Source organism: Cucumis sativus, chromosome 1 (assembly GCF_000004075.3).
Source record: "Cucumis sativus cultivar 9930 chromosome 1, Cucumber_9930_V3, whole genome shotgun sequence".
In the NCBI taxonomy this organism is placed as follows: Eukaryota; Viridiplantae; Streptophyta; class Magnoliopsida; order Cucurbitales; family Cucurbitaceae; genus Cucumis; species Cucumis sativus.
In genome coordinates this window covers 24,436,886-24,450,231 of record NC_026655.2, presented here as the reverse complement: position 1 = coordinate 24,450,231, position 13,346 = coordinate 24,436,886, and the positions used below count along the sequence as shown (strand labels likewise).

Sequence of the window (13,346 nt, the reverse complement as noted above, 5' to 3'; positions counted from 1 at the left end):
ATGATAATATTTGAAAATAAATTCAAAATGTATTAAAAGAACGTTTCAAAGATAGATTCAACTCTACGATAAACGTAGAAAACTTCAAAAAAAAGCTAATCTACGTAATATTTAAAAAGCCAGTCTATGTATTAAAAAAACGTTTCAAACTTTTTAGTACACTTAGAAAACTTCAAGAAAAGCTAATCTACATAGTTTGTAATTTCTCAACGTTAAAAAGTTAGTATCATTTTATATCGAAAATGAAACAGTTTCTATGTTTGCTGAATATCTAAGACATACCATTGATTCTTTAACACGTATATATAGATCTCTTTGGTACTCATTAATTCTTTTAAACTATAACTCAAAATTATGATGAATTAAACAGAAAAAATAGGTAAAAGGAAAATGTTGGTCTCTCTTTTACACAAAGTAAAGACACCATCATTGTCAACTGAGAGATATTACTACAAGTGATAAAACTACAAACCATACACAAAAGAACATGAAGACCACACAAACAAAATCCTTTCCTATAATTATTCTCAGCAGGCCACGGGACGACAAACCTACACATCTATTATATGACCAAAGCACACCTATGTAATTCGAACGGGCTCACTAAAGTCTTTCAACGTTTCTCGACAAAAAGCTATAGACATTATTAAGCAAACCCTAAAAGATACAAGGATTTTCACTCGTCATTGATCTCATCCAAAGTTTTGGGGCCGAAGATTATGATCGAGTTGATATCACTGTCATATCTCACATGTCAAAAGGAGAAGTAGGAGTCCGAGCTCCGACTTCACTTGTCGTCTTCCCATAAGCGTCCGATGTCGATCTTCTTCGAAATCTAAATGATTCTCTACCTCCGTAAGTAATAACACAACCGAACCAACCATGTTAATATTGACTTGTTGCATAATCGTTTTTTAAATCACATTTATTACTTTCATCAAATAATTACAGTAGATGAATCTATGTCTAGAAAAATCAACATCAAGTAGCCTTGTGGGCATAATTAAAAGATTCATTAAATACAAAATAGATTCGTCCCCACATTGAAAAAGAAGAAACCACCCTTATCAAGATCCACTAAGATGCAATTCAACTTATTAAAAATAATTACCTTCATGACCGATCAAACAAATATATATCAAGAATCAAATCTCAACCCCTATCCCTACATATTAAAATTACAAGACAAATGCATACAAAAATAAAATGCTTAAAGAAAACACAATATCTCCCTCTTTCTTTTAGATAATACACTCATATTTCCTATAACATACTAATTTAAACAATTTGTATTTCAATAGTTTAATTTTTTTCCCCTAATAATTACCACCTCAAAAATTAATGGTTCACACTATAGACTATAATTATTGAAGTTAACAAAAAAGAAAAAAGAAAATAATCCATGTTAGGGCAAGTTTTAATTTGATGAATAAAGTTTGTATATATATACATAGCTAAACATAGTAGGAGTGAAATTGAAAGAAATATTTTGTTTCACATCAAAAAAAGAGAGTATGGGCAATTTGGGAATAATGCATTATTATTTGTAGGTACAAAGGAGGGGTAGAATAGTCATTTCATAATAACAATAATCAATACATATTGAATTAAAATTATTATTAGAACTTAGGATTAATGGAATGCCCAATGAGAAGGGCACAGCTCACAAACCCCACAAAAAGACGTAATCAAAAGCCACACATATACTTAACTTAGAGTGGCATATCATGGAACGGTGGTTGGGAAACTTACCGGAAAAAGGAGATGACGGTGGAGTGGAAGAGGCGGCAGGCGACACCGGCGGTGAACCATACTGGTAACCACCAGGTGGCTTTACGATCATAATCCTCCGAGAAACTTTCACACTATCCTCCGAGGACGATGACGACATTACTACTCCTTCCTCGTACCTCTTCCCATTGGAGGATTCTGCTCCCAAATTAGCAACAGAGATAATTAAACTTTTCGTATTATTATTGTTTCAAATCTAGCTCTCTTCTTTCTTTTAGTTTTTTGTTAGAGCTTCTTATAGCTAGTCAACTCAACGTCCCAAGATAATAATCGTTCTGCTAGTAACTGGACTTTTAAATGTATAACAATTAAGTCCGGACTGTCATGACATATAGTTAGTAATTATTGTCCATAGTTTGTTGTTTTAGAGTAATATGGGGTCCATAGTTTATTGTATGAGGGTTTGTAATGAACTATGGACCAACTTAATCTGAATTATATAACAGTCTTAGAGGAAAAGGGGATCGGAGAGGAGTGTAAAGTGTAAAAACCAGTAAGCAATATGAAAATAAACAGTATTTGTATTTAAATTATAAAACATAGCATATTAAGTCACTAAATTGTTACAAATCTTGAAAGTTTTAGAAAGTAAGAGATCAGATATTTAGTTGTTAAGGTCAAGTACTTACTAAACTGTTTGGTATTAAAAAAAGAACGAAACTTTTTAATGAAATGAATGGTTAGAACTTATGGGTCCGCTGTGGCATACCCTTCACGGCGGCGGATCGGGAAGTGAGAGATGGGTGCTTCCTGAGCTTGCCGAGGCCGGAATCCGGGGTCGGTCCGGCAAGCGTGTCATCCCAGAGCTGATCCAATAGTCCCATCGCCAACAACGCTACGACGGCGAGGGCGGACTTAAGAGTAATTCGCGGCGGAAGGTAGAGAGAGGAAATTGGGATCAATCAACGGAAGGGTTTACAGAGAAGAAGGGAGAGGGGAGAACGGTGTGAAGTTATATAAAGAGGGAATGGGAATGTGATGAAACGACGAACAAGTTTGTTAGTAGCATTGGGAGAGAATCTGGATCGTTGGATGGATGAGAAGGAGCAATGACGTGGCCTGTTCGTGGACTAGGCACGTATTGTGGATAAGATCAAATAAGAATGGGGTATAGCACGTGATGATGCCAAAAGTCATGGACATGGGACCATGTGTGACGTCATCTTCACGTGACTCTTTTAACTTTCTTTATATTTTCAAATAGAAAAGAACCCTTCATATAAAAATAGTGTATCGATTTTTAAATTTGCTATTAAATAGTGTATCGATTTTTAAATTTGCTATTTTTATAATTTAAAAAATATAATAATACATGTACATTATTTTATTTTTTTTTTGTTCTTTATATATATTTTTTTATTTATAAAAATGTTGGTTAGCAAATGTATTTTAAAAATAACGTGAGAGTATAAATAATTTTTTTTCTATTTTTATCATTATTTATATGAAAAAATATATATAATTTTTTTATTTAGTAAGTGGGGTTGTGCTGCTCATTAATTAAAATTTGAATGAGTGCAAATTAACTATTAATGGTGTCTATTTATTTTTACTTTTGTAATTATTTCAATTTATAAGATATTTCAGGTTTTTCTCTATAAGAAAAAAGAAAAAGCTTAGATGAGTTATAAATTATTTAATAGATTTTAGTGTATTTTGTAATGTAGATTTCATTAATCGTTTGCTGCATTCAAACATTTAAATTAATATACATGTTTCAACCTATATTCTTTATTACAATTACTTTTGGTAGTTGTTAATAGCAGAAATATTTTCAAAGAAAAATGCTAATTAAGTACTTATATTAAAATTGACTTATTATAGTTTTAGAATCTTCAATTTTTTCTAAAAATGGTGAGAATTAATTAATTATAAATTAAATTAATCTAATCCCTAAATTTTAAGAAATATTAAGCATATCAAAAATTAAAATACTTATAAAGTTGAAGAACTTGTAAGAGAAATAATTAAAATCAAAAGAAGTTGAAGAAGAAGAAGAAGAAGAAGAGAGTATGGGAAACAAATGGGAAAGGTATGGGGGAAAAGAAAACACAAAGATTGGGGCCTACAAAAGATACAGGTGGCATGGATTAGTGGGCCCAAGTCACGTGATAACTCTCTTTTGGTTTTCACGACGTGGCATTTTAATTGACAAAAAAGGACTTGTAATTGAAAGAAATTACGAGTAATGCCACTTTGAGCATTGGATTACTCAATAAAATTCAAAGCCGCCATGGAGTTCTCTTATCACTCCATTTATTGCCATTACAAGTCCTTTTCTCATTCTACGGAAGTTGCCCTTAACATCTAAATTCATTCATTGTATTTTATCAATAATGCGAATTCTATTTCGAACTAAATTTGACATTAAAATAGAGATAATGCGCGATGTGATCCTTAACCACCAACACTCCTACAATTACTAAAGAATATAAAGTTCGAGTACGATTGTCCGATTATAACAACAAAGTGTACATTTGTTCGATTAATCCGATTATAACAACAAAGTGTACATTTGTTCGATTAACTCATCTAAGGTAGCCCTCCTTAGACTATAATTAAAACTTTGATTTCATTTGAAGCCCTCTAACACATAGATGCCTACCCATCAAATAAGCCACATGTATGTTTCCATAAACTAACTTAACTTCGTCGTAGTTGCTTACCAAAAAACCAATAAAGTTTTTGATGTCCACACGAGTCTAAATTATTAATGATCACTTCGATCAAGCAAGCTACCACTGTGGGTTCTGAATTGTCTCGTGAACTATTTATAAGAACACGGATGAATTAAATATATCAGTTCAGAATAAAAGCTCAAGAACTTAAAAAACTAGAAAGAATTAAGAAAATCTATGCCCATCACTAGAAAATGCCTCGCTCTTCTAAGATTCTAAACATAGTAATGAAGGATTAGAAAGAAACTTAACACAATATCATTAAGGTGAAAAAGGGTCAAAAGATATAACTCAATCTAGTTGTCATTTTTGAAGAACAAAAGTTCATTTACTCCTTTGGAACTCCCCGTTCTTGAGTCGAATTGTACAGAGCTGCAGCTACCTCTAGAATTTCCAATTCCTGCCAGCATTTGGACTCAGAATATATGAACGATATCGTACGCAAAACTTTTTTGTGTCAAGGAAAAAACAGTCAACATACAAATTATAGTAGCAAACATTTGGAAGGAAGGTGAAATAAAAGCAAAATAGAAATACGCAAAGGAAGTAAGCAATATAGTTCATTTATATGAAACTGAGCTATATACTCTTTGGCTATGTAAATGAAAACCACCTCTTAAAGAAAAGAAAGAAAATAAATATCTTCAGAATGTTCTGATAGTGTAATGTTGGAATTTTTTTTTATGTATTTGAAATAAAAGGCAAAAAATACTTTGTATAAACCATAAAGTTATGTAAAGGATACGTCCAGAAAAGCACGAACGACTGCAAAATTAGAACAAAGGGTTAGTGTCCATAGGTTGTTGGATAACAAAACACATAAAAATAAGAAGTCATTGACAAGACAAATAATATATAGTGTAAGATAATCTTCCAATCATAGTATCTATTGGATGCTGAGAAACAAACATTTTCTAATGTCATAAAGAATTTTAAGTCCCCCTATACTATGAAAAAATTATAGAGATCAATCTGGGCTTTCTGAAACTCAAGAAGTCCCACCAAAAGATGAAGGCGCAGACCCCAAAGTAGGAGGGACCATAAATAGATAATTGATCCCTCAAAGGGTGTGATACTTAAGTTCAAAATTATATTTTGTACTCTTATTGATGTTACAAGGATAACATTTTGAAAAGAAAAAAAAAAACAAATTTTAGAAATATTCACTGAAAAACTAGGCAATTTGGTTGGAAGCACCTGAGAAACATCAGTAATATATTAATATGCTTGAAACAAAAGGAGATCGTAAGAATCTTGAAATTGAAACTCCAAAACCTAACATCTTTTCTGTTATTTTTTAATATTTGTAAGTGTTCAAACCAGCTTACACGCACCTCGACTAATATCACGGGATAACTCACTTGACCCTACGACATTTAGGTGTCAAGGTAACTAATAGGAAATTAATTCCAAAGTAGGTGGCCACCATGGATTGAATCCATGACCTCTTAGTTAGTTATTGAGACTATGACTCCTTTTTACCACTAGGCCAACCCATGAGATCTGACCACTAAATTAATAAGAAAATCCTCCCAAATTTCATTCTTTCTCTCATTCCTTTGTTTTGAGTTATCTAACGCTTTCACCAAGGATTTGAAATACACACTTGATTTCCATGCTGCATCTTAAAAGTTCTTTCAAATACTATCCAGAGCAATCCATACCTCATTTACTTCTTATACCATAAGAAAAATGCTTGCACTTTTGGATTCCAGCAGAAATTCCAAATCCTCTAAAATCTTTAAGCAAGCAAACGTTTACACCAACCTAGAATATGACTACATTTGTAGCTTTTTAGACAATATACCAACTTTAATTGAGAAAATAAAAAAATTCAAAGCAATAAAAAAAATCCCCATAAAAAGACTCAATCCCACCTCCCAAAAACAAAACACACATCCCTGCTTCCCATATATATATACACATACATATATATATAAACTCTCTTACCCCAAAACGGCGGATAGAAGAGGAATTCCTCGACCAAAGCACTAAAAGATTTGTGACAGCTTGCCTCAAGGTCAACCCTTCATCTGGCCTCCAACACAAGATGCAACAGAAAGGTGTCACCAAAGACGAAATTTTTCTCAAAACCTTATCTAACGTTTTAAACTTGAGATAACAAGGGTCAACCCTCGTTTTTCCAGTAAAAAATCCAGGCCTCAAAAAGAGCCAAACAAACCTAACAAAGGACTCCAGTCGACCAAACACTACCTTTTTATAGCTGATCTTACGGCCTAGGGGCTGACATAATCTCAAAAGCTTTGGCAATATTGAACAGGTTACCCCTTTTGCATTTTTCTTCCAAGTAGAAGAAGAAACTCTTATCAACAGCAGCAGAAAATTGAAAACTACTCAAGTGAAGATTTTATCACCCCACCTATACTAAAAATCTTCAATTTGATTGCAATCAATATCCATGTAGAGAAATAAACTTCAAACAACATCCATAAAAAGAGGGACACTCAGCCTAAGAAGTCTCTAGTTGCTCTAATCTTAACTCTTGGTCTCTCATAATAAGACAAAGAAATTAGCCTTTTGAAGGCACCATTGCCCCAAAGTCTCCAATTCCCTTCGAAACTTTGAGCTCTCAAATCCATTGAAGCCTAAATATTACCGCCATGTTCACACACAAACATGGGGAAAAAATGAAGGATGCAAACTGCCCACTAAAGACTAATCTAACTTCTCCATACAGAAGAAAAACCCTACAGCTTTACCTTCGCAGAATCTCATTTAATTTTTCTTGGAAAGAATGACATTGGACCTTCAAAAAATGGTAGACCATCACCTCTCTTAACTAGCACCCTACAAATATTTCCAATGACTAGGCTAGTGTTGAAACTACATATGGGTTTACCCTCTGAATTCTGGAAGTACACAGCTCCAAACTTACTACGCATTAAGCAAACATGAGTAGCACTAATACACCCCATTCAGTGTTTTCAAAGTCCAAGGAGCACTCTGAAGCCACAAACTTTTTAATGGCCTCAAGGCAAGAGGCAACAATAGGCATTGCCAGATTGAAGCGAAGCTCAGTTAATAAAATAATAAATGAAAAATACATAAGGTTAGAATGAAATTAACTCAAATAATCTTGAGGAAAAAAATATTTGAAGCAAGATATAGAAATAAAAATGATTTTGTTTCTACTTTGACTCTTTTTCTTCTTCAATTCTCCTTCCTTTCTTTGATTTTTCTTAATCTTGAAAAAAACCACATAGGGTCGTAAGAAAACTGGAATTTATCTAACCCAGCTTTTCAGTCTATCCAAGTTTCTGTAGGAATTGGAACCAATCCAACCCCAAGGCTCTAGAGACCTCTATCCTGTTGCAAGTGATAGAGGAAGAAAAAAAGAAAACCCTCAACATTGCCTAAAATCAACTTGCTCATCTTTTTTTATTTCCTTTCCTTACTAGTATAATCAAACAAACTCAAATTGTTATCCCATTTTCTTATCCATTTAGAAATGGATTTCCTGATACCCAAGGGTCCAAGATATCTTATTTAGACAAGGTTTTCAAATAACCTTCAACTACAATTTTCTTCAAAATCTTCATTAATTCTTATGCCCAGTGAAACCTCATTCAAATTGCATTAGCCTATATTTTCCTTAATAGCGAATGTGAAAATTGCCCAAAAATCAACAATGTACGAAACCTAGCCAGGAGGATAAGAATCACCCTAAAATGGATCCCAAGGGGGTTAAAAAGAACATTGAACTTAGAATTGGGCCTTCCTCTTCTTGCGTCATACTACCTTCTAAAAGAAATGGAATTTTACTATCTTTTTCTCGACTAGCCTCCAGAACAATAACATTGAAGATAGTACTGTGACTTGTCTTCTCCTTTGGTAACTAATTTCTTCTAAAGACAGAACAAATGTATGCAATTAACAAGAAAGATTCGTAACTTAGACACCCTAGAAGAATTAGATCTAAAAATTCATCACTTATAAATAAAATAGAACATCAAAAGATGTCAGTTTCATTCAAGTACATAAAATTATTCAATTATCCTATTTCACGTGCTCTGTTGTGTCTCGCAACTTTGTCCAATCTAAAAAATAAGGGCAGAGGACGCATACCATAAGTCCACTGAGAAAGCCATCGAATAGAATCTGGTTACAGCTTTCAAAATATGAATGAAAGGAAAATCCAGCCTTAGCTGCAAGTGCAACTGAAGTAATTGCCATGACTAGGAAATAAAATATAAATCCAGTCAGGCCAGTGAATCCCAAAACTCCAGCAATTACTCCACCAATTATAGACAAAAACGTCCGGCTGCAAAAGATAGTAGACGTTCATAATCTAAATTCACAAAACTCAAGAACAAAATCATAATAATCAATAAAAATCTTATCAAGTCCATTATTAAGTAGCTACTCAGTTTGAATGCAAACAATCCCGAGATTGTTCAGAACCCAGTAAAATTTTAGGTCAACCAATTAAATCCATACTTACATAAGCTGTCAATTAAGAAGATAGAAATAGAAAAGACAAGGTCTAGGTCTAGGTCTATCACGGAAGGATTCCAATTCTAAGAAAACTGATAGGATTCGAATAAAAGACAATCGGTATCAACAAGAAAGTAAAGTTGATTGAAGCATCGAAAAAACCTGTAATATATGATCTTCAAGTTGTTTTGCAAATTTTCAGCATTGAAGATCGGTATATCGTCGGCCAAATCAGACGATTTCTTGTCAGAAGCAGTGGAGGAGTATCCCGCCATAAATTCTGCCGCCGTATGATCTGAAGTTAAAAGACCGGAAAACGGAAGATGGAGGGGAGCCGGCGAGGGAAAATGGCAGTGATGGAGAGGGAGAAGAACGAAATCAGGACGCGATTTGTGGTGTGTTAAATGGTAGACTGGAGAAATCACAAAAAGAAGAGTGTTGAAGAAAGAACCAAAGTGTTGAAGTAGAAAATAATATTTCTATATATATATATTATTATATGGTAAAAAAGATTATTGAGAGTAATATGAATATATTTTGATCTTTATGTTGTTGATAGCATATGTAAGAAAAATGTATAAAGAAAGAGCAATATAGACTATGAAAACATAGCTTGAGATCGATGTAACTTGAATATTTCTTTCACTACTTACTCTCGTTTTCACAGTCCCTTTTATTTTAGGTTTTTTTTACGGTAGAAACATTAACTTGTAATTTTTCTCATTCTTGATCTTTCTTATACTTTGCCGCCGTGCTTGAATTGAGATAGAGTGGATTCCCCATCTTTCTTAGACAAATTTTACTCTTGACTCTCGAGAGAGAAGTAACACTGTTTCTTTTTTGTTTCTATTCGTGTTTCATGCTTGTTAGATATAGTTTTAGGGTTTAGAATTTTTGGTTTTGTTGTGAACAAAATTTTATAGAAGCAGAAAAAGGTAAAAGTCAAGCAAGTAGTGAGTAGAGAACCAAGCTTTGAATCAAAGTAATGAGAGGGTATAGGAAGTGATGATGAGATCTAGTACATAGTATCGAGAGTGAGTAGCGAATATCATTGTTGAAATCGACAGTGAGTAAGTCATGTTATACATAAAGTATTCACAAGATAACATGAGTTTCAACAAATTGTCATGAGTGATCATCAATTCAAATTAACAAATGAGATAAAAAGTAAGAACAATGCAATGTGGTTGTATTAACCAAACCATTTTGTTATATTTGCAATATGTTTTAAATATCGTTATATTTTTAATTGGTTATCCAAAAATGTTACCCAATGCAACTACCATTTAATTAACTTACGACGTTTTGGAGCCTTTTAATGATGCACCTTTTTCCTAATGTTCGCATGATTCAATTTAATGACAAAAAGCATGCAAATATGACACATACCACACCCCTAAGCTTAAGCTTTTGTTTGTCTCCAAGCAATCAAAACACAATATTACTCAACAATGAAGGTTAAAACAACATGCTTCTTACAATTAGGTGGATGCAAATTAAACATCTTCAAGGAGCTGTCTCAAATCCTAACACCTTAACTTTCTCTATTCCAAAAAGTTCCTCAAAAGAGTTTCAATTAGCTTTATTGGCTCAAGTTCTCGCAACTTATAACTAGCCAACATGCTAAGCTTCGGCTAGCTACCCACAATGAGTTGAAGCTTTGGCCAAAGCCTCATATCCATGTGAAAACATCTCCAAGAATGCGTGTGCTTTTGCACGGTCTTAGGGCTTACATTTGATAAGTCTTCACATTCTTTTTTTCTTGTGTTCTTGCTTAGTAATGGAATAAACAGTACTCTATACATTATTCTTCTTCAATTATATAGTCATGCCTATATGATATGAAGCTAAAAGAAACTTAAGACTCTACAACATTTGGGTGTCGAAAACTTGTAAGAAATTAATTTTATGGATTGAACTCATAACCTTTTAGTTAGTTATTGAGACTCTTTTTTTACCATTAGGTCAAACCATGAAGGTTATAAATATAGTAAAGACTTAGTTGTATAGTTAGAGAGAAGACCAACACATGAATCATAACCTTATATAGCATGTATTGAGAAAAAATATTTGACAAGAGAAATAATGAAATTGTGATGTACTAAATTAATTGTTGAATAGGTTTTTTATGAACTTTGGAATTGATTACTTATTAAATAACAAAAATTATGAATCTTGAACTGTTTTTTCATGCTCTCCATGTCCTTACCCACACGTCTATGAAAATACGACGAAAGATTATGATTTGATGACAAAGTAGGGAACAAAAACGTAATACTATGATCTAGGGGTTGGCATAGTTTGCATTAGAGTAAAAAAATGATTTGTTATTAATGAAAAACACCACGTCTCATTTGACGCCATGTCATTGTCCATTTCATCAATTTGGACCATGCCACCACAAGTGATATGTCGACATGCTAGGTGTTGAATACCACGTGCATACGCCATGTATTCAGTTTGATTGTTGATTGTGGGGGATAATATGAACTAAATACACTAGCAAACTAATTATAACTTAATTCGAAACAAGTATATTTAAGCCAAATGATATAATAAAGCTTAGGTATGAAAACAATCAAATACTTGAAATAACCTCAAAACCTTTGTATACTCAAACCATAGTCGAGACATGTTTTTGATAAGTGTTGTCCTAAAGACAATTATTCACTCTACATAGGATTGCAAGCAGACTACAACAATCGTCGTCCCTATAGAATACAACGACTAACTTCGATAAAATTGTAGCCTTGAACTACTTAGATATAGTATAAGTAACTCTTGAATACTTGCTCTCAAGTTAACACAAGAACAAAAGGAAGAAAGAAAGAATGGAAAAAACTCTTCAATTTTAGAATGGATTAGGCTACAAATGAAGAAACAAGTTGTTATTTTGTAGGCTAGCAACTTAGTAACTCTCTGAAATACAAAATAAAATAAAATTAATACAAAAGTTGAAACATTTGTCAAATTTAACTCAATTTAGTTGTTATTTGACTAAATTCAAACATGTCACGCTCCGCCTCGCACACGTCCTAACTTGCCATGCAGTATGCGACGTAACTTTAAGCAATCTTGGCGCTCTAAAGCAAAACGTCAGAATGCTCACTTAAGTCCTTGAGCTTTACTTAATCGCTTGATAACTTCACATTTAATCTGAAATTCATACTAAAGCTACGAAAAACCACTTAACACAACAATATAAGATAAAACATTCTTTTATTAACCTTTTGACCAGTGTACTACAACACACTTTACATGAAACAAGAAAAATAACACTAAAACTTAAAATTAAACGCATGACAAACTTTTCTCGTCTAGCAGCGTCACACCTTTTCCTTACGTTAGCCTTAAACGTTTGCTCATCTGGAGAGTGAAAAATTTAAAACATAAGTCGAAAGAGTTAGTGAGGATGTTTTTACGAAACCTTTTTGGAATACATTTCATAATCATCATCATATCGTAATATCACACATTAGTCTCAAACACGCCTTTCACCAAGAACATGAATCATTCTCTATACCAAAACTCATCATCTCGCGTTTAGACTATTGTGATGTTCTTTTCATCAACAACATCCGAAAATATCATGATTCATTTCTTGTTGTTCAGGTCGCTAAACACAATACACATATTTTATGCATTGGCCAACTTCTCTCCACTATGCAGTCATTTTCTACATGATTGTCTTTATTTCTTATATACACATAGCAGTTAGCTTATTGATAGAAAGAATAATGTTTTGAACACAATTTCACTTTGCATTCATATAAAGCATAGTATAAACTTCCTTTCGAAAATATCTTTAAAACATTCATATGCAAAACATAATTTCAATTAAGTAAGAACTTTAAAGAAAACCTTTTAATACAAACAAACTCTTCTAAAAAGAAATCACTCACAACCACTTGGCTTCATTAACGCTTAACGTTTAGCTTCAACTTCCTTCTTTTCGCCTAAAGTTAGCTTACACTAATTAACCTTTTCCTTTCAGATTTCTAGTGTAACACTCCTTATCAATCCGACTTCTTCCTCTATTTATACTCATCCCAAACTAGATTAGTCATCCGTAATCTCTTAATATATCGGCAATTCTTGCTCTTAGTGATACACGTATAAGCTTCATGTGTATTTTAAACATGTTTAGCTCTTAACCTTACACATACACCCCTGTCAAATCAAGATTAGACATCTTCCTCACCTAACTCCTTCTCACGACGAACTTCAAACGTCGAACGATACTTAAACATCCAAAATATTATCATCTAACCTTACCTCATCACGAACTTAAATCAAAATGTCAACTTTTTATCGCAACTTCAACTTTTCTTTCACAACACAACACCTAGTCAAAATTTTGCCCCATCTAATTTAGGTACGGATCTCACATAACGTAACTCGTCTAAATTGAAGATTCAACAA

General features: G+C 33.1%; 2 protein-coding genes across 3 annotated transcripts; both read right to left on the bottom strand.

The window, feature by feature from the left end:
* Positions 1–362: 362 nt before the first annotated feature.
* LOC101205077 (dormancy-associated protein homolog 3) lies at positions 363–2,749 on the bottom strand. Of its 2 annotated transcripts, none has more exons than XM_004135560.3 (3): positions 2,501–2,749; positions 1,753–1,929; positions 363–851 (listed from the first exon to the last, which is right to left on the bottom strand). In XM_004135560.3, exons 1-3 carry the CDS (start codon positions 2,613–2,615, stop codon positions 748–750), a joined length of 396 nt encoding a protein of 131 aa, XP_004135608.1. In that variant the 5' UTR covers positions 2,616–2,749; the 3' UTR covers positions 363–747. The 2 variants fall into 2 exon arrangements, with proteins under 2 accessions (XP_004135608.1, XP_011659889.1); XM_011661587.2 differs by having other exon boundaries at positions 363–835; positions 2,501–2,748.
* A 1,749-nt stretch (positions 2,750–4,498) lies between these two features.
* On the bottom strand, positions 4,499–9,403 carry LOC101204343 (ER membrane protein complex subunit 6). Its single transcript, XM_004135557.3, has 4 exons — positions 9,087–9,403; positions 8,556–8,751; positions 5,215–5,234; positions 4,499–4,916 (listed from the first exon to the last, which is right to left on the bottom strand). Exons 1-4 carry the CDS (start codon positions 9,197–9,199, stop codon positions 4,886–4,888), a joined length of 360 nt encoding a protein of 119 aa, XP_004135605.1. The 5' UTR covers positions 9,200–9,403; the 3' UTR covers positions 4,499–4,885.
* Between the last annotated feature and the right edge of the window lie 3,943 nt (positions 9,404–13,346).